The sequence below is a fragment of the Eublepharis macularius genome, chromosome 12, assembly GCF_028583425.1.
Source record: "Eublepharis macularius isolate TG4126 chromosome 12, MPM_Emac_v1.0, whole genome shotgun sequence".
NCBI classification, from domain to species: Eukaryota; Metazoa; Chordata; class Lepidosauria; order Squamata; family Eublepharidae; genus Eublepharis; species Eublepharis macularius.
The window spans coordinates 77986663-78008321 of NC_072801.1; the positions used below are offsets into that span (position 1 = coordinate 77986663).

At 47.0% G+C, this 21659-nt stretch overlaps 1 protein-coding gene across 1 annotated transcript in view; it reads left to right on the forward strand.

The window, feature by feature from the left end:
- Nucleotides 1–21003, forward strand: part of LOC129338760 (polyunsaturated fatty acid lipoxygenase ALOX15B-like) — a 30055-nt gene extending 9052 nt beyond the window's left edge. Inside the window, exons 2-14 of the mRNA XM_054993228.1 lie at nt 1321–1525; nt 2838–2919; nt 4637–4759; nt 4895–4998; nt 5389–5561; nt 7576–7719; nt 7965–8168; nt 11715–11801; nt 12596–12765; nt 15265–15386; nt 16477–16577; nt 18396–18566; nt 19801–21003. Coding sequence (XP_054849203.1) covers nt 1321–1525; nt 2838–2919; nt 4637–4759; nt 4895–4998; nt 5389–5561; nt 7576–7719; nt 7965–8168; nt 11715–11801; nt 12596–12765; nt 15265–15386; nt 16477–16577; nt 18396–18566; nt 19801–19980 — 1866 coding nt within the window. The 3' untranslated portion in view covers nt 19981–21003. The remainder of the gene's footprint in view (nt 1–1320; nt 1526–2837; nt 2920–4636; nt 4760–4894; nt 4999–5388; nt 5562–7575; nt 7720–7964; nt 8169–11714; nt 11802–12595; nt 12766–15264; nt 15387–16476; nt 16578–18395; nt 18567–19800) is intronic.
- The last annotated feature ends 656 nt before the right edge of the window (nt 21004–21659 follow it).

Below are 21659 nucleotides of genomic sequence, written 5' to 3' on the forward strand. Positions count from 1 at the left end.
ATATCAGACATGTCATCATGTTTTGGGGTTATGAGTCAAACGTTCACTGTGGCACAAAAGCAGTGTAACCATTTAGAAGTACAATTTATGCCCCTCATTTCAAAGGAGAGATGTAATCAAGGGAGGGTAAGGGGCATGGCTAGGGTTGCCAGGTCCCGATACCTTTCTGGCAGGAGCGGGGGGTCCTGACACTTACCTCAGGTCTTGTGGGTGTTTGTTTTCACCTGCATGCAAAGCGCATTCATGCTCCCAGCACTTGCATAATGATATCACTTCCAGGAAGTGATGTCATCATGCCAGCCACAGGGGTGCTCCCACACCTCGCATGGGACTAATTCTGGCCCCAGCGAAGCATGGGAGCACATCCAGAGCTGACACAACAACATCACTTCAAGAAGTGGTGTCACGGCACCCCATTGGGAATGTGCCCAGTGCACCCTTTTCCAGGTTGCTTGCCAGTGACGGGTGATCTCCAGGGTGCTTGGCCCCTCTTATCGATTGCCAGTGATTGATGGGCAACGGGGCAAACTCTCGGCAGATTGCCCGCCATCAGTAGGCAACTGAGAAGCCTAGACAGAGTACCTACTTTTCACAGAGAAAGTCCTAGGTTCACTCTCTGGCATCTCCAGTTGCAAGAAGCAGGCACCCCCACCCCCAAGAGCTGCTCATCTGGGTAAATCAATGGTTTTTCTTGGCATTAAGCAGCTTTGTGTGCTCATGTGTTCTTACAAAGAGCAAACAACAGGCACCATCAAGGGATGTAACCCCAATAGGAAGAGGAGAGTCCTCTCTTCTCAGACCCACGAGGCAGTTCTACTGCTGAAACTAGAGAGGGGTCTGACCCTGTATGCTGCATGCTGAGGGAACCACATGAATGTCCAGGCAGCCTTTTAGAGGTGCTGCAAAGTGGTGCAAAGAAGAGAGAGAGTGCACTGCGACCTCAGCCTCTTGGTGTGAGCAAAGTTGTCACCAGGACAGCTGGTCGGGTGGTGGCGGGCTCCCTTGCTGTGGGGGTGGGGACTGAAACTCCTCACCCTGGTTTTCCACTGATACGTTTAATGCTGTCTACTAGTTCCCAGGTTATGGGATATTTGGTTGGGATGATGCAATATGGGCTACCGCCTAGAGCCTATTAATGTGTGATTTTATTCTGATTATGTTGTGATTATACGAGATATGATGTGATCTGCTCTGAGCCAGCGGGCAGGGACAGCGGACTATAAATTTAATATAAAATAAAATAAAATAAATAAGGAGGGGCCCCTTTTCCTCTGCTAGGAAATACAACCGAAGATGCTTTCTTCTTGCTCCCCCCAACAGGTGGATAACCAGGAAGTTGCCTGTGACTATGACCTGGGCCCGGTCCTCCTGATCCGGCTGCATAAGGACCCCTATTCCTTCTTCCCCGAGAGTAGCTGGTTCTGCAGTTCCGTCCAGGTGACATCCCCGCAGGGCGAGTGCTACCACTTCCCTTGCTACCAGTGGATTGAGGGCTATTGCACCATCTCCTTGAGAGAAGGCTCAGGTGAGTCCATCAGCCTGTGCTCCGGAGACCCTGCCATGTATTCATGTACTTGGCAAACCTTGTCCTGTTATTCGGTCTAAGCTATCATGGTAGCTAACAGCAACCTGAATTAAACAGCCATCAGTGAGAACATAAAAACCACAAAACAGCACAACCAGTATTAAAGCAATGATAGAAAGAGAAAACACACGCAGGGAATAAAATTGTTTTCACCTGGCAGCTTAAAACTGTCTTGGTAGGAAAAATAACCATCTGCCTAACTTCTACAGACTGGTGGTGAATCAAGATTAGGATTTCTGAAATAGATCTAAAAGTTCAAGCTGTTTAAGACGGGAATGGGAAGTACTTCAGAGACACTGGTCCCAGGTTATATAGAGCTTTATAGGTCAAAACCCACACCTTGAATTGTTACCAGGAAAAAACAACCGGTGAGGGTTTGGGTTAGGGTTAGGGTTGGGGTTAGGGTTAGGGTTAACCAGCAGAGTGCCTTTAAGCCTGCTGAGATATGTTCCTATCAGCCAGTACAAGCAAGTGATACGGCCACCATGTTCTGGAGAGCTGAAGTTTTGGCGAAGTCTTCAAGGGCAGCCACATCTACAAGGAATTGCAGAAGTCAAGTCTGGACATTACCAGGGCTTGAGTAACTGGGGCAAGCTAATCCATGTGCAGGACAGATCAGAAGTGGGGCATGAGGCTAAAAACCCAAAATGACACTGGGGAAACATATGTGTACTGCTGGTCAAAATGTGTACAAATGGTCTATACATAGGATTCCCCGTGGGGCTGACCAGATATCCCAAGGGCCTAAGTAAACAGCATACTTTTCCCAAGTACATCCCAGGGTCCAGTTGACAGGTGTGGTCTGGGAATCCAGTGCTTGGCTCTTGATTTCCCGGGATTTGAAATTGAGATCATGCGTTATTTTCCCTGGAGACCAAGCTAAGAGATCCTGGCTGCATTTGGATGTTGTGCAAGCCGACGCAAGGATGAATCCAGCTTGATGCTGGGCTTGCACACCTTGTGCTCCTCTCCTGCCTCTTTTCTCATGCAGGCACAGTCTGAAGGCAAAATAAGAAGGCATTTTTCTGCAGGGCTAGGTCTTATTGATATGATGATTTATGAATATTTAATCCTTTACTTAATAGCTCTATGTATTAAACCCTACAATATGAATGGAGATTTTTTTAGTCAAATAACTGCCCTATTCTTTAGCGTTGCTCTTAAAACTTGGGTGGTTGCCACCAGAGAAGAAGGTCAGGAAAGACACAGCCTTGTTAAAATCCTCTTCCCTGTCTCCCACTCTCCATTACAGCCAAGACTCCATCGGATGACACTCATTATCTGCAACGGAGGCATCGCCGGGAGGAGCTAGTGATGAGACACAGCAAATATGGGTGAGCAGGAAAGAAGCAAAGGGGTGTTTGAAGAGCTGGTGCTATAAAGAAAGGACCTGAGGTGGCAGATTGGGGGGGGGGCACAGAGCTCCTGTGCTGCTCACCGGCTGCCTCCACAAGGCTTGTCAACATCCAGGTGGGTCATGGAGAGCTCCCAAAATTGCAACTGATCTCTACACTACAGTAGGGTTGACAGATTATCCTGGCAACCATTGGGAAGTTGGGAAACTGACCTTGGGCCAGTGGCAGCTTTTCGGAGCTCTCTCTCTCAGCCCCACTCACCTCACAGGGTGTCAGTTTGTGGGGATAATAATAACACACTTTGTAAACCACTCTGAGTGGGCGCTAAGTTGTCCTGAAGGGTGGTGTATAAATCAAATGTTGTTGTTTTGTTGTTGTTGTTAAACATTGCTAAAACATTCAATGGCGCCAGGTACAAAATCTACTTGCAGTAGCTGAAGATGGAACTATGCAAGGCAATTAAGTGGGTGAGAATCTACCAAGATGAAGTAAACTAGAGCATAACGGGTGGCCACTGGAGATGAATTGCCATTGCCTCAACCATAGGCCCGGTGGAACATCTCTGTTTTACAGGCCCTGCAGAACTGCATTAAATCCCTCAGGGCCCTGGTCTCAACTGGGGCCGTTTCCACACTACTCATCTTCTTCCAGAACGGGGCGCAACGTCACGGGAAAAACATGGAAGGCAGTGTCTTCTTGCGCGATGTAGTGTAAAACTCGTGCGAGAAGACGCTATCTTCCGTGTTTTTTTCATGACGTTGCGCCTTGTTCTGAAAGAAGGTGAGTAGTGTGGAAACGGCCCATGAGAGTTTTCCACCAGGCCGGTGGCAGGACAATCAACGTGGTGGCTGAGCCCTCACAAGAAGCCCCAGTTCTTTTGCCTCTGCCAGCACCACATCTGGACCAGGCCCCAGCCTAGCATCAACCAGCGCGCCGTCTGTTTTTGTGTGGGCTGGCCTTTGGCTAACTGCCTCCAGACATGAAACGCCTTGAGTCAGCCTAGGCGTGAGGTACTGTCAGAAATTGCTGGGCTGCAAGAAGAGCCTTAATCTGGCAGGACCTATGCTTATGTTAAAATGGAGGATTGGGTGTGTGGTCCAATTTGACTTGCCATAGCTTTGTGAAAGAAACCAGGGTCAAATTTTACTAGGCAAACATATTAAAGATTACAAAGCACTTTGCATTGAATTCTTTGTCCCCGATAAAATTACCCTGATCTGGATAGCTCAGGCAAGCCTGATCTTGTCAGATCTCAGAAGCTAAGCAGGGTTGGCCTTGGTTGGTAACTGGATGGGAGACCTCCAACAAAGACCAGGGTTGCAGAGGCAGGTGGTAGCAAACCACCTCTGTGAGTCTCTTGCCATGAAAACCCCATCAGGGGTTACCATAAGTCAGCTATGACTTAATAGCGCTCTCCACCACTACCCTAATAAAATGACTTGGAAACTATTTATGCATTTTTGGGTCTTAATTCTCCTCCCCTTCCCCTCCTCTTCATCACAGTCCTTGGAATTTCAAATTTCAAACCCTACCTTCTATTACTTCATGCAGGCAGGGGGCCACCACCCAGAAGGGCTGGCTGTGTTTCCGCTGCTGCTTCTGGGACTGAGCCAAATGCTACCTGCAGCCACCCAGGATGTCCTTTCTCGGGCAAATGAACACCTTTTTATTCCCTCTCCCAATGTGTTTTGAACAGGTGGAAGGAATACCTCCCAGGAGTTCCATGGTGTGCTGACATCGACACAGCCCTGTCGTTGGAATATAACCTCCAGTATTCTTTCCCTAAAGCCACTGCCTTTTTCGGGCGTGGGACAGTGGCGTAAGTATCGAGAGCTGTAAAAAGGCTTCTGGGGTCCACTGTAAGATCCCTCAAAGGGAAAGGTATTCAGAATTTGGAAAGCTCCAAGTTCCACTGCTCTTCTGCCCTAACCACTGAACCGTCCTTCCCCTTCAGGATGTTTGAAGCCAAGGTGAAGGGCTTCCTGGACAAGCCTTTCTCCTGGGGGAAGCTGGAGGACATCCGCAAGGTCTTTTGGTTCTACCACACTCCTGTCACAGGTCAGTAATGCTGCTGATGGTCAAGGATGCAAATCCCATCCCTGTCTAGCCAGGAAGGCCAGCATTTTCCTCTTGGCTGGTGCGAGCCCCCTAAGAGGACACTGCCCCAAAACACACCCAACGGCCTTCACAGCTTTGCTCTTGAACAGATAACACAACACTAGTGTGTACGGGATTTAGTTGGCCCAGCCAAGCAACTTCTGGTATCCCCACATTGCTTTATTGTGCCCTGCCACAGACATGTACTTCATTTAAGAAATGCATGCTCAAAATTATGCTCTCCATAGCACCATAAGCTTAACTCTGCCCTCTCGTTGAAGCTGGTCTGATTCTGTAAAGCTCAGAAGCACAAAGGTCTTCCTTCCTTTCTTCCTCTCTCTCTGTCTCCAGAGTATGTATTTAACCACTGGAAGGAGGATGAGTTCTTTGGCTACCAGTACTTAAATGGAATCAACCCAGTGATGATCCAGAAGTGCTCCAGGATCCCAGACAATTTCCCTGTGACCCAGGAAATGGTGGCAGGATCGTTGGGGGAATACACCTCCCTCCAAGAGGAGCTGAAGGTAGTTGGTTACCCTCCTGTTCTTGAAACTCAGGCCCACTATGAGGGATTCCCATGTGCAGAATGTTACATACTCTTCTCTTAAAAAGAATGAGAAGTTTCAAGCTTTAAGGTGGCTTTGAATGAAAAAGCACTGAAGACTTAATGGAGACTTAAACATACAAGCTGGTATTGGAAGCAAAAAATTCTGCATGACATTTTCTAAGAGAGTCACGGTTCGCCTGCTCACAGCTTGCTTCCTCTGACTTTCTGATTAAAAGACTGCCAAGTGCTTTTTCCTTTCTCACCCCTAACTGGTCCCAGACTAGGGTTGCTGGTGGAGTTTGGAGAGGGCAGAGTTTGGGAGGGAAATTTACAGCAAGGTATAAAGCCATCAGGGCCAGATCTAGGGTTGCCGGTACCCAGGGCAAACCAAGTCCGGCCCCTTGCGCGTGTGTGCAGTGTGCGCGCTCGCTCCTGGAGCTGCGTGATGATATCACTTCTGTGACATCATCATGCAGGGCAGAGTGTGCTGCCTACGCGGCAAGCCGGGTGCCCCGGTGTGCCGCAGAGTTGGCAGAGGCAGTGCGGAGGGCTGGGAGGCTGCCTACGCTGCTGCCTGCACACTCCCAGCAGCTGGCAGCTGTGCCTGGCACCCCCTCGTTGGCGGCGCTGGGGGGCAGACTACCACCCTTGCCCCCCCTCGATCTGGCCCTGAAAGCCATAGAGACCACCCTCTAAAGCAGCCATTTTCTCCAGGGGAACTGATGTCAGGAGATCAGATGTAATTTTGGGACCCTCCAGGTCCCACATGGAGGATGGCAACCCTATGCCAGACCCTATCCCGAAAGGTCGGTTTCCCACGCAGGAGAATAATGGATCTACACAAAGCCATGTTAAAGCAACATTAAAATTCAGAATGTCATTTCAGTTGCCCCTTAATAAGTAACCCTATGCTCCTGTGCTTGGTTCCCTGAGAATTGGCTCTATTGAATACAAGGGGACTTTTTTCCAAACAGACATGCACAGGGTTGCTCTTCAAGGCAGCCTGGCTCAAAGCAGCAGGCAGCTGCCTCCCATCTCAAGGAAAGCAAAACCGCTGTCCTGTGTTTATACTCTCTCCCTCCAAGAAGTGCACAGAGTGGCATATGTGGTTGTCCCCTCACTATTTGATCCTCACAATGATCTGGTAAAGTGGGTTGAGCAGAGATGGAGCAACTAGCCCATGGCCACCCAGCGAGCTCTATGGCAAAACAGGGTTTTGAACCCAGGCCTTTCAACTTAGAGTTGAAATACACATTGCAAGTTATCTCGGGACGCTCAAGTGCAGGATTTTATGTGTGGTCCTCAGTTCATGGGCAGGCTGTCTTTTGCTCGGCCCACGTGAATGCCACATTCATGGGAGCTCCTGTTGTGTGATTGCATTTGCAAGTGAGTTCGGATGCCAATTCAGCTCTGTTTTCCCAGTGAGAATTCTCAGGGATAGAGAGGGTAGAGCAAGTTCTTTAGGCTCCTCTGACTTGCCAATTTGCATTTCTTTAAGGTGTGAGAAAGTGTCAAGATCTGCATTTCAATGAATAGATGTGGGAGGTGGGGGAAAGTGGGAATTTGCAAACAGCTTGGGATACTTTTAGCAGTTGAAGAGGTGCTGATATCAAACCAGTGCACATGGAGCAAATTGAACTGTGAGAGCCAAGCTACAAGTGATGAATGATACTTGAATGGCAAGTATTCCTCCCTGGTTGCTTGTGCTCCACTTGCGCTCCACTTGATCATTACATATTTGGCGCCAGTCAAACTGACTGTATGAGTGAGTGCCTGGGAAGATGGAGGGGGAGGGGGACACATGAAATGAGGTTCAGTTGAGCATCCCGAGCTACTTTGTAATATGTATATCCACCCCTACTCTCTGCTCCTTCTAAGAAGCTATTTCTTTGCTTTGTGAAGGGCTGCAACCATTTCACAGCCCCGGAGAGCCAGGAGGGATTGCCCTGTCCCACTGAACACTCCACCCACTCTATGCCCTTGTCTTACAGAGAGGGACCATTTTCCTTGCTGACTACAAGATCCTAGAGGGCATCCCCACCGTACAGCTGAATGGCAAACGGCAATACATCACAGCTCCTCTGTGCCTGCTGCACCAAAAGCCCACCGGAGAAGTCATCCCTCTAGCTATCCAGGTAAATGCAAAGAGCAAAACGTTTAGCCCAAAGGGCCAATCAAAGCACACATGTGAAGGTTTCTTCTTGAGTGCAACATCTGAAAAATTTCAAAGGGTGCAAGAGAGGTATGGTACACTAGGAAAATTTCTTGGACCTGTATTCCTAGTCGACAGTCCCATGGGTGAGCGTGTATGAAACTGGCTAGTGCTACAGTTTGCAAAAGATGGCCCCACGTTAATCCCCTTGTGTAATTCTCCTTACAGCTCCGCCAGCACCCTGGCCCCCAGAACCCCATTTTCCTGCCCACAGATGACGAATGGATCTGGATGCTAGCCAAGACCTGGGTGCGCAACTCCGAATTCCACACCCACGAGGCGATCACTCACCTTCTCCGTAGTCACCTCATGGCCGAGGTCTTCTCAGTGGCCACTCTGAGACAGCTGCCAATGTGCCACCCGTTGTACAAGGTAAGAGTTGGGGGGCTGCAAACATCAGAGGGAGATGGGCTTGAGTGTGGGGGAGCAATGCTTTTGCTCAGGCGGTGATCCGGCTTCTATGGAAAGCAAATGTAGGCAGGAAGAGAAGAATGACAAGTCTTGTGGAGAGAAATTCTGACCCAATCCAGAAACTGTAGGGGGGAGGGTCGGTGGACCCTTTCCCATTGCTAGGGATCAAAAATGGTGTTCTTCTGTGTAATGTTTTTGTTCTAACCTGCTTCTCTTGGGCCTTTATTTCAGCTCCTCCTTATGTTAACTTTTACCTCACAAGGGCCCTAGCCACAACCCACACTCCTTTTATTTCCACTCACACAAAGCTTCAGGTGTTCTCTACTTGACCAAGGCTTTTACCTCAAGAACGCCTTCCCTTTGGGGTCTGGATCCCGCTGCTAACCCCATCGGTTGCGTTTTGCCCTGTTTCGTGTGACCTGCATATTGCCGCCTCCCAAAAGTTTCCTCAAAGGTTTTCACTTCCACTCAAGGCTTTTCACCTTAGATCCCTTCGGCTTGCCCTGTATTATAGGCAGACTTAGTTACAGATGGTAGAACCACAGAACAGTCAGTGTGTGAGGTAAAAACGGGATTCTATATTCCAGATGAATCCGCCGTTTTGCTTAACCAGGGACAGAATTTATTTATATTTATTTATTTATATTTATGTATGCGTGCTGGTTGCGGAATATTGATAAGGGTTTGGAATAGGTTCATAAGCTTGGTGATTTCAAAACAGGTATATATTCTTAAAGGTATGTTCACAGACTCCCTCACGAAGACTAATTTTCCACAGAGATCTTCACCAACAGAATAAACACTCCTCTCATCTGCACAGTCACAGATTCACTCAGGACTTTCCACACAGCTTGCCTGATCTAGATAGAATATCCTCTTTCTGAGATACAGACTGACCCAGGCTCACACTGGGCCAAGCTAGAAGTGATGAGTTACACTTGAATGGCAAGTGAACAGACTCACATGTATTCCCCCCTGTTCACTTGCGCTCCACATGCACTCCACTCGATCACGTAGACAGAATGAATGCTTTCTGTCTGCACTATAACTAAAACTGCAGTTTACTCTGCTCCCTGGGGTACATCCACCATCCAGGCACAGCACGCCTCGCTCACGAATGCAGCCCCCCTCCTTTTCACATTAGAGGCCTGCGCTTCTAACCAAAGTAAACGTATATTCAAAAAAACCCTTTAACACAGAGAAATAAAACACACACACTTGTGTTTAACATACGCCTATTAGCATGTAACAAAATGTTACATGCTAAGAGGCATATTTATCTCCAGGGCAATAGTACATGGTGATGCAACTCACCTGCCGGCAGGTGCATCCAGTTTTGTGCATTCCAAACGTTCCTTGCCATGTGTGGCCGGCAGATGGTCCCAGTTCTGCGGGTGGTCAGCAGATGTGTCAGATTCCAGGGATGGGCAGGTGTGCCCAGAGATGAGCCTGTCCAGATGTGCACAGCTGCTCAGGTGCTGAAGTGATGCCTGAGGCATGTGTCTGCAGCTGTGAACAGGCCTCGATACACTCAGCAGAAGAACTGCCTTTCCCAGCTGTTTTGCTCCACGTGCCTGTAGAATGAACTTGGAGGAAAGAAATGCTGGTGCGATACAATTCCTAGGAGGTGTCCGCATTGGCGCACCTCCATTAATATATGGGTTGTGCGAAACAAACAAAAATAATACAAAAACACGAAAAGAAACAATCCAGCATTAGAATACTTCTTACTGAGTTATAATATATTTAAAATGTTTTGATCTTGTTTCTGGGTCACAAGACACCCCTTCCCCAAAGCAGCTTGCCAAAAAAAGGCACTTTAAAACATAGCAAGCACAGCAAACCAGTAACACTAGTTGAAAACAAAGGAATAGGGGGCTAAGGGTGGACACTGACACTGAAGAACATAAAAACATGAGAGAAGCCATGTTGGATCAGGCCAATGGCCCATCCAGTCCAACACTCTGTGTCACACAGTGGCCAAAAAACCCAGGTGTCATCAAGAGGTCTGCCAGTGGGGAAGGGACACTAGAAACCCTCCCACTGATTGTCCCCCCCCCAAACACCAAGAATACAGAGCATCACTGCCCTAGACAGAGAGATCCATCTATACCTTGTGGCTAATAGCCACTGATGGACCTCTGCTCCATATGTTAATCCAATCCCCTCTTGAAGCTGTCTGTGCTTGAAGCTGCCACCACCTCCTGTGGCAGTGAATTCCATGTGTTAATCACTCTTTGGGAGAAGAAGTACTTCCTTTTATCCATTCTAACCCGACTGCTCAGCAATTTCATTGAGTGCTCATGAGTTCTTGTATTGTGAGAAAGGGAGAAAAATACTTCTTTCTCTACCTTCTCTATCCCATGCATAATCTTGTAAACCTCTATCATGTCACCCCTCAGTCGTTGTTTCTCCAAGCTAAAGAGCCCCAAGCGCTTTAACCTTTCTTCATAGGGCAAGTGTTCCATCCCTTTAATCATTCCACTTGCCCTTTTCTGCACTTTTTCCAGTGCTATAATATTTTTTTTGAGGTGTGGTGACCAGAATTGTACACAGTATTCCAAATGAGGCCATACCATTGATTTATACAGGGGCATTATGAGACTAGCTGATTTGTTTTCAATTCCCTTCCTAATAACCCCCAGCATAGCACTGGCCTTTTTTATTGCCGTCGCACACTGTAGCCGTGTTCCATGAGCAGAGTTCCATTAGTGGAGTTTCAGACAGGTAAGTTAGCAGCAAAATAGTGTGCCCCCCTCCAGAGGGTTCTCCAGCGCTACAGACCCGATCTTTGCCCCTCCTTCCTGTGGCTAAGTTTTAGGGGCAAATTAATTCCATGGTCACCTCTAATTAAAAGGTCCAAAAGCCACATTAGTTTAAAAAAAAGCTTCATCAAACTGTAAAAATCTGTACCGGTGAGAAAAAGAGAACGCTCCACCATGGCACGGAGTTGTTTTCCATTGCCCTAGAAAGTTGGACCAGAACCAACGGGTTGAAATTAAATCAAAAGAGTTTTGGGCTAAACATTAGGAAGAACCTCCTGACAGTTAGAGTGGTCCCTCAGTGGAATAGGCTTCCTCGGGAGGTGGAGGGTCCTCCTTCTTTGGAGGTTTGTAAGCAGAGGCTCAAAGGCCATCTGACAGCAATGCTGATTCTGTGAATCTAGACAGATAATGAGGGGGAGGGCAGGGAGGGTTGCATCAGTGCTCAGTCCCCGTGGCCCCTTCTCACACGCCCAGGGTAATGCCGATCACCACTTTGGGGTCAGGTAGCAATTTTCCCCAGGCCAGTTTGGCTAGGGATCCTGATGGTGTTTTGCCATCTTCTGGGCATGGAGCAGGGGTCACTGGGGGAGGGGGAGGGGGTAGTTGTGAATTTCCTGCATTGTGCAGGGGGTTGGACTAGATGACTCTGGAGATCTCTTCCAACCCTATGATTCTATGATACCAGTGGCTTTACCTGTTTTGTAACTTGGATACAATCATCACAGTTTGTTCCCTTTTCCAGCTTCTGATTCCTCACCTCCGGTATTCAGTCCACATCAACGTGTTGGCTAGAACCTACCTTACCAACCAAGGAGGGATCTTTGACAGGGTAAGTGGATCTTTGAGGAATGCTCAGAAGCATCCTGGGAAGCCTCCCCTACCGAGCCCCTTAGTTTCATCTATGCATGGACATCACTTGACGTCTCAGGGATTGAAGACATGCTGGCTGGCAGCTGAGTGCATGAACTGCACAAAATGGTGGGGTGAAAGGCCTCTCTGGGCTGTCATGTATGTGACCAGGGCTGTTTGGGGGATTAGAGGCAGAATCCCAGGAACTCAGAGAACACTGGGGGTCTGGGGAGACAAGCAAGGTACTGCTGGGAATCATAGCAACATGCCTGTCCTGGTCAAGATGCCAGTAGCGCCTATAAGACTAACAAAATTTGTGGTAGGGTACGAGCTTTCATGAGTCACAGCTTACTTCTTCAGATACAGAGGGGGAGGCAGTGCCTGGAGGCCTGGAGGCAGTGCCTGGAGGCCTGTAGGGGCTCTTCACGACTTTTTGAGATGGAATCATTCGCACATGCAAGTCATCCCTTGGTGTGGCAATGAGACAAGAGCAAGCATGAGCCCCTTAAGGAAAAGGAAGTTATCCTGGTTTTCTGACAGATGCTAGTGTTTCAGGGCTGAGCCCTCAACTCTAGTCTCTCTTCTTGTCTTGGACCATCAACAAAAGCAATGATAAAGGAACAAAGGGCTGTTGAGAGCCTGCAAGGAAGCACAAAGCCTGCCTGCATTTATCATGCCCCTGTTCGTGCTGCTTACTCAACCTATATCCTATCTCCAAGAAACACTGCCTCCGAATGGGCAATGTGAAAAAATATCAACATTTTCCCTCCACAGGCCATTGCAACTGGGCGCCAGGGGTTAGCCGTACTTCTCAAAAAGGCCCTGGAGACCTTGACCTACACAGATCTTTGCCTCCCAGACGACATTGAGGCCCGCGGGGTCAGCTCTCTCCAAAATTATTACTACAGGGATGATGGGCTGAAGATCTGGGATGCTATTGAGAGGTGAGGGAAATAGAATTTGTGGGGAAACACTGAGGTATCTTGCTAAATGTTGGAGGTTGGTTCCAAAAGGGCCACTCGGAGCACACCCAGCGGGATTTCTGACTCCTTTTTCTTCTAGTCATATTGCTAACTTCTCATGAAATGGCCACATTTTCAGATGCAGGTTATCACACTGCAGAAGAAATTGGTGTTGCAGAAAAAGAAGTCCCCATGGAACCAGCTCTGTGGCTGGTTCAAATTACAGAGCGGCATGGGGGAGGGGGCACTGGGCTTCATATGTTTTGTGGTGGTCCCCTTGGCTACTGGTTTTCTATTCTGCATTAATATTTTCAAAAGAACTTTATCAAACTAGAATGTTTAGTCCAATGAAGAAGAAGAAAACAGATCCCATTTTTCTTCAAAAGAGCTCGTGGAGGAGTTTCCAGTTCCTTGTTTGGATCTCAACTGAGCTAATCTATGTCTTCTATGTCCGTTATTTTGATCAACTCCTTTTTTTATTGTGGACATTAAAGCTGTGTGGGAAAAGCTATAGGAAGATAAGACTGACAACCAATTTAAAAAATCCTGTACCGTTGGCTCTTGTTCTCTCCTGGCTTTCCACAAACCATGCAAGACTGGTTTCCATTCAGGAGGGCTTTCTACTCAGATTATACGGCTGTGTCATAAGAAATAGATCAAAGAGATACCATAGGAATTGTACACTAGACTATTGCTGATGTAGATACTCTCCTACTGGGTAATTTGACGTTGCTAAAGATGTCATGTTAATCACTTACACTTTAATTCAGAAAGGTTTCATCTATGAGTCCCTCTACACAAGACATCTGACATGCGTTCTTCAAGTGTCAGTTACCACAAGTTTACATGGGAAGTGTAGTATTACAAAGAACGGCCGCTCGAGGAGGGGGACATAACAGGAGGCAGGAAATCCAGGGGGGCTTTATGCAAGAGGTAGAGTATTCCTTGCATCACTTTCTCTCACTTGCAAAAAGCCGTCCTGGATTTCCTACCTCCTGTTACGTCCGCCCCCCCACCCGAGCCAAGCGAAAACCCGAGCCGAGCGTTTTTTTGCAAGAGAGACAGTATCTCATGGCTCTTCTCCCTAGTGGAGGACAGCACTGAGAATCATTTCCAAGCAGCCATTTGTTGTAATACTACACTTCCCAGGTAAGCTTGTGATACCCGACACTTGAAGAATACGTGCCCAGGGATCTCATATGGAGAGACTCTACGTGTTTCAGCTTTATGCAACTTTTCACATTTGCGGCCACCATACCCTATTGTATTCTGTTTTCCATTGAATGTCCCAACTGCGGATCATATTGTATTTTTGCTGTGAATGCCCTAGTTATTGAATGTCCTAGTTATTGATTATACTATATTCACTTGCAGTATGTAAGCCGCCTTAGATTGCAGTGAGAAAAGCGGACTATAAATCAACATCAACAATAAGAATATTGTCGAAGGCTTTCATGGCCGGAGAACGATGATTGTTGTGGGTTTTCCGGGTTGTATTGCCGTGGTCTTGGCATTGTAGTTCCTGACGTTTCGCCAGCAGCTGTGGCTGGCATCTTCAGAGGTGTAGCACCAAAAGACAGAGATCTCTCAGTGTCACCTAGGAACTACATCAGGAACTACAATGCCAAGACCACGGCAATACAGCCCGGAAAACCCACAACAATCAACAATAAGAATAATTGACAGGTGGCACTCAGAGTTATCTGTCAATCACATTTTTATCCCACCCTTTCTTCAAGGAAGTAGACATCATTATCCTTCTGCACAGAATTCCCACAACTATGTGGGGTAGGTTAGGCTGGGAATGGGTGACTGTCACCTTAATAGGTCATGATGGGTACCCGTGTTAGTCTGTCTGTAGCACTTTAATGGTTCAGCTGTCACATGGCTACCTAATGACTGTTTCAGAATGTTGCAGATATTATCAAACCTTGTTCAATTAGAAAACTGGAGTTCTTTGATTGTTTCATGGTCATTGCAACAAATCTGCAGTCGTCTTTTTCTTAACCAAAAAGTTAACATTGGCAGTAAAACTGGCATTAAAACTGACACCTGTTTTTGCATGTAAATGACATAAAACATATAAATGCTACGAAAATGCCATAAAAGAAAGAAATGGTGAAGCAAACGAAGAAAATGGATGGAATGAAAACAATCCTGATGAAAACATACAAAATTAAAAAGAAATAATAAGTGGTTGGTCTCTTAGCCCCGTTTTATTAAAAAACTTTCCTTCCCATAATTCATGCACCGAAGGTTCTTCTTCTTCCACCCCAAAATATCACCTACAGAAGCCAAAAGATGATTGGAAGAAGCTTTGCGGGGGTAGGGGAGCACTTCTAAGCCTGTTAGAGACTAAATAAAAGGAGACCCATCAGTGGCTTGAAGAAAATTATTTATTGTTCACTTTCTGGGGAAAGAATCAGACTTAGGACCGCTCCTTCATCACTTGGGACCAACCTGACTTCTCTCTTCCTGCAGCTTCGTTGCTGGCATCGTGGAACTCTACTATCAAAATAATTTATCTGTCCAGAGGGATTACGAGTTACAGGCCTGGATCTGTGATATTTTCTCCAAGGGTTTCCTGGCCAAGCGTTCCTCAGGTAGTCTGCAAATTGCTGCATATGCATTTGATCTCACCTTTGCCTCCTGTTTTTGGTGTTTGTTCCATCGGACCTTTATAGCATCATTTTTTAAAGTCTCCTTCTCGTTTTATCAGAATTTTATCACTCTTCCTCAAATATCTGACTGTAACATGCCATTTAGCACATGTGAAGGACATCAACTGGGACACAATAATGGCAGCGACACAGAGAGGAGGAGGGACGGAACTTATAGACAGGATAAAGAAAGATTAAGGCTTCATTCAGATATCATAATCCAAACCCTAGTTAACTGTAATAGCCAGGGCTTTTTTCTGGGAAAAGAGGTGGTGGAACTTAGTGGGTTGCCCCGGAAGAAAATGGTCACATGGTGGGTGGCCCCACCCCCTGATCTCCAGACAGAGGGGAGTTTAGATTGCCCTCTGTCTGGAGATCAGGGGGCAGAGCAGGTGGCAGGGCCACCCGCCATGTGACCATTTTCAAGAGGTTCTGGAACTCCATTCCACTGCGTTCCAGCTGAAAAAAAGCCCTGGTAATATCTGAATGTAGATAATCCACCAAATCAGGATTTCAAACTAGGGTGTTCAGCTGATTGATTAACCACAATTTGCACTGTTTGTGGTTTGATGCGATGTCTTAAATAACGGCAGTCTGTCATGTAAGAGCCATCTGGCTGTGGAGCTGACAGAGTAAGAAGGAACTAGGCAAGAAATGGACAACCTGGAGGATAAAACAGAATTTGTTGCACAAACCACAGTTTAAAGAAACCACAGTTTATTATGAGAGCAAAAGTTTGGGTCCAGTAGCACCAACTAGATTTCCAGAGTATGAGCTTTTGTTATGACATCTGAATGCAGCTTAGTCAAAAGAGTAGCAATATGGGAACTGGGGGAGGGGGTCCAGAGGAAACAAGGAAATGAACTCATATTGAGTAATGATGCACCCAAAGACAATTCTGGAGAAGCAAATTCAGCTATGTGACTTCACATTCCACCCACATGCTCCTCTGTTCCATATGACCACATTGCTGCGACCTTGATTCTCCCTCAATGTCTGACATTACAGAGGTCCTTCCCTTCTTCCTCTCCAGGTGTCCCTTCCTCCATCCGCTCCGTTCCAGAACTCACCAAGTTTTTGACCATGGTCATCTTCACTTGCTCAGCCCAGCATGCTGCAGTCAACAGTGGACAGGTAGGTGCAGGGACTCTAGTCCCTTTTCTGAGATAGATCCAGAGGAGTTAGTCGTGTTAGTCTCTATTTGCAAAATAGTAAAGAGTCCAGTGGCACCTTTAAGACTCACCAACTTTATTGTAGCATAAGCTTTGGAGAAGAACAGCTCTCTTCATCAGATGTATCTGACGAAGAGAGTTGTGGTTCTTGAAAGCTTATGTTACAATAAAGTTGCATCTCCACTAAATATGTCCTGACCTAGGTAGCCCAGGTAAGTTTAATTTTGCCAGATCTCAGAAGCTAAGCAGGGTGGGCCTTGGTTAGTAATTGGATGGGAAACCTCCAATGAAGACTAGGGTTGCATAGGCAGGCAATGGCAAACCGCCTCTGTTAGTCTCTTGCCAAGAAAACCCTACCAGGGGTTGCCATAAATCAGCTATGACTTGAGGACACTCTCTACCAGCTTAATAGCCATACATGCTGTCAGTCCTACCAATTTTAGAATCACAATAGGTAGGACTGTCAGCATGTTTGGAGTTAATTCCTGTCCAAATAGCACACTTTCTTTTGTTTATTACACAGCTTGTTTTCTACCTTCAACTTTTATTTTTTCCAACCTGTCAGATGGCAAAAAAGATGCATTTGCTATGGTGGCTTTGTGTGCAGAAGTTTGCAACTCTTTCTCAACTATTGGATATACTTTCCATTTTTCTTATAGAACATGAAGATATTTATACTTCAAAATTCCACAGATATACCAAACAGTATCATTTTATATGCTAAGTTATAAACAATGCATTTTATGTTGTTCAGTCAGTAAAAGATATTTCGGCTTGATCTGAAAGTAAAATGATGCATGAGTTAATTTCCCCTAAATTTCCATTTTTTAATGGGGGGAAGGTGGTGGTGATGGCGGTGGTGTTTGTGCCTGTGTTGATTCAGAATTTCCAGACGTTTTTACATTTCTAGATGAAATATACACTGAATTAATGCTCGTGGATATCTGCTGGTGCTGCCAAAACTCAAATGCATACTTCTTACATATTTTTCTGCAATGCCTGGCAATAATGTTGTATGGGTAACAACAACAACAACAACAACATTTGATTTATATACCACCCTTCAGGATGACTTAACGCCCACTCAGAGCGGTTTACAAAGTATGTCATTATTATCCCCACAACAAGCACCCTGTGAGGTGGGTGGAGCTGAGAGAGCTCCAGAGAGCTGTGACGGACCCAAGGTCACCTGGCTGGCTTCAAGCGGAGAAGTGGGGAATCAAACCCAGTTCTCCAGATTAGAGTCCCAATCGCTCTTAACCACTACACCAAACTGGCTCTCAGTAAGGATCCTGGGGTTAACTAACGACATAACTGGATATTAATTACCAGTGGATCTCAAGGTTGTACTTCTTAAATATCTGAAGAACAGGGTGAAGGAAATGAACAAAAAGTGGTTTGGGACTTAATGGCAGCTGCTCGCAAAAGTTTATCTGCATTCCAGATGAAGATAATATCACCCCCTACAGCAAATTGCTTCAAAAGAATCTGAGATAAAACCTGCTTGCTCAAATTAGAAGCTTGAATAGTAGCTCTCATTTCAAGAAACTTATTGGGAAATGAGCATTTTTCATTATGTATTAGAATAGCAACTTTATATTCTCCTAATTGTGGTAAGATTACCTGACTTTTACCTGCTGATTTCTCACATAATACAAGGACAGGCCAGCCCCCCCCCCCGGACTTGTGCCCCACTTAATATGCTTAACCCCCAGGAGGGCTGCTGGGTCCATCTCACCCTCTTTTGTGCTCTCTCTGCCCTCTTCTTGGGGCCCTGCAGTTTGAACTGGGGGCCTTCATGCCCAACTTGCCATCTTCAATGAGGAAGCCCCCACCCCAGCTTAAAGCCCCAGTGACGCTGGAGGAGTTCCTGGACATCATTCCTGAGATGAACACCACCAGCCAGGTCCTCTCCATCCTCTGGGTCTTGGGCAACGAAGACTTTGACATGGTGAGTGGGGACAGTGGTCCAGCAGCGGGGAAGGGGGAAGCCTGCTGGGGGTGGCGAGGGGAGGAACAAGGTCTTCTCCTGTGATTCCTGCTGCATTGCTGCAATAACTGGAGATCCGCCTGCTTTCTGAAAATCAAAACATGGACGTCTGCCACAGCAGCAGGAGGAGAAGCAGCACAGCTCCTCCTCTCCCCGGGCCCTGCAGAAGACTTGTCCACCCCCCCCCCCCCATTTCTCATCTTTTCACCCACTAGGCTTCATACAGCTCTCTGGCCCTCACTGCTCTGCCTACTGAAAGTCTCTTGTTTCCTAAGCACCCTTAAAGTGCATGACCTCTCCTATGCCTAGGCCTTCTGTGAAGCTATCCAGCACGCCGGCCTCCTAATTAGGGCTGCCAGTCTCTTGCTGGGGGTGGGGGATTCTCCACCCCCAGCCTCTGCCCCCCCTCCCCTTCACTCACCGGGCTACCAGGGGGGAAAGGCCCAGGAAATGGACCCGGCAGGCAAAATACGTCTTGGGCCACGCGCAGCGGGCATGCTCCTGCTGGGCACAATGACATCACTTCCTCAAGTGACATCATCACGCCTGGCATGTCTGCCATGGGGCACGATGACATCACTTCAGAAGTGATGTCGCCGCACCTAGTGGAATCAAGAACGAAGACCTGGCAAGTGCCAGGTTCTCCCTTCCCTCCTGCCAGCAAGGTAAGGGGGACCAGGCCACCCCACTCCTAATACTTCCTCCACAGCAGCCACATCCGTATTTCACCTTGGTAACCAAACATAGGGCCAAGCTACAAGTGACGAATGACACTTGAACAGCAAGTGTATTTCTCCCTGTTCACTTGCCCTCCACTCAATCCACTTGCCGTTCAAGTGTCATTTGTCACTTGTAGCTTGACCCATAGTTAGAATGCTTATAAACATTCTATGACTTCACAGCATCTCAACCAATGGCAGGCTCGTGGTTCACAAACTGGTAACGGACAATTTATAGACATAAGGGTGTGTGTGTGGGAGGAAATATTTGACAGTCTGTATAGGCAGAAAAGGAGGAAATGTGTAGCCTCTGCTTTCTCCTGTGGTCAATAGTTTCTAAAAATGCCAACAGCAAGACAAGTTATGCTCTATGCACTGGCAAAGGCACTTTCGTCCCTTGACTACTCCACACATTCCAGGGCTGCGTTCCATCTAAATTAAACTTACTCGGGGCTTTTTCTCTTCCCGTTCCCCAGAAGCCGCTGGGGCAATACCACGAAGAGCACTTCACCGAGGAAGAGCCGAAGCAACTCATCAAGGCTTTCCAAGCACGCCTGGAGCACATTTCAGAGGAAATTAAGCAGAGGAATGCGTCACTGGCGTTGCCGTACACCTACCTCTACCCGCCCAACGTAGAGAACAGCACCGCTATATAATTCCTGGAAGATGCGAGAAACGGGCATGTATCGAGACCGTGCTGACCATGCCCTGAACTTCTCACCCTGCCTCTTTCCTTCCGAGATGGAGAAACTGAAGTGTTGCCTCACCCTCCCAAATTCTCTCGGACGCCATGTGATGCACACAGCCGTGAATGTTCCGCAAAGCAGAGCCAAACCAACTCTGCCGCACTAACGATGCCGCTTGCAAGCTGGAGATTTGCATTTCCTTCCTCCTGCTCCTTCTCCCACAAGCTACAAAGGCTGATGGAGGACAAAGAGCCCGGACGAGGAACAGTTACGAATCTCCAGGGGGCAACCTGGTAACACGGTTATCAAGTCACCTTGCTGAATGGAGGTGGGGGGTGGATGGGAGAGATGGAGATGAACCTACGGTGAGGGCAAGTATTTTAAAACCCTGTTTTATGCAATGTGGAATTACACAATGCAATCCAAATGTCTTTTCACTCAAGGGAAAAAGACAAGCTGGATTTCAAAACCTGGTTTTAATTTATGTCCACTTGCTTGGCATGTGTAGCTTGCCGTGGATCAGGGCCCCTCCCTCTCCCCCACCTCTGGTTTAAGAGGCAGGTGCTGCTTTTCATTTCTTGTGATGGATAGCCATTTCTGCCAGCAGGTGGCCACCGATTCTTTATTTGCAATTGGGCATATACAACCTTCCACAATGTGCCTTTGTGATGTAAGCAGGATGCATGCTAAGAATATACAAATTCTCCCACACATGCTCATACATAGATTAAATTTATACAAATTGGCAGTAATTGCCTTTTGCCAGACACATAACTGGTGCTTGTTCAACCTACTGGGGGCTTTCTATCTGGCTCTGTTTTTCTGCCTGTAAAATGGAGGCAGTAACCCATCCTCTGTTAATGTTCTGAAGCTCTGTTTAGTCTTTTTCCCTGGCGTTTATGCAATTTCCTTACTCAACTTTGGCATGGGAGGCTGTCCCAAACCCATCCTATTATGTTGTAACCCACGTCTTAAATAAAATATTTCATTGTTGCTTGATGCACTTTTTGATGAGCAAGAAAATAGAAACCGTGCGCCCTCCTTGACTCATACCGGCAGAAAGAGTGTATTGTTCTTGCAATTAAAAACACCTCTTAGCAGATGCACATTTCATTGAAACACAGAAACATAGAGCTGAAAGGTATCTGAAGGGTCATCTAGCCCACCCCCTGCACAATGCAGGAAATTCACAGCTCTCTCCTCTCCCCCAGAGACCGCTGCTGTATGCCCAGAGGAAGGCAAAAAACCTCCAGGATCCCTGGCCAATCTGGCCTGGAGGAAAGTTCCTTCCTGACCCCAAAGTGGTGACCAGCATTACCCGGCTCATCCCTTCATGCTGTCCCTGGCTGCACCGGCTCATCCCTTCATGCTGTCCCTGGAGAGTTGTGCTGTATTAATTTAATTGATATTGAACCATAGAATTGATATTGAACCATAGAATCATCATTGCTGTCAGGTGGCGACTTAGTCTATTTTTTAAAAACTCCAAAGAAGGAGAGCCCGTCACTTCCCGAGGAAGCCTGTTCCACTAAGGAACCACTCTGACTTTCTGAAAGTTCTTCCTAATGTTTTGCCAAAAACTCTTTTGGTTCTCGTCTGACAACAAAGCGGAAAACAATGCAGAGAAGGATTTTTGCACAGGGAAAGCA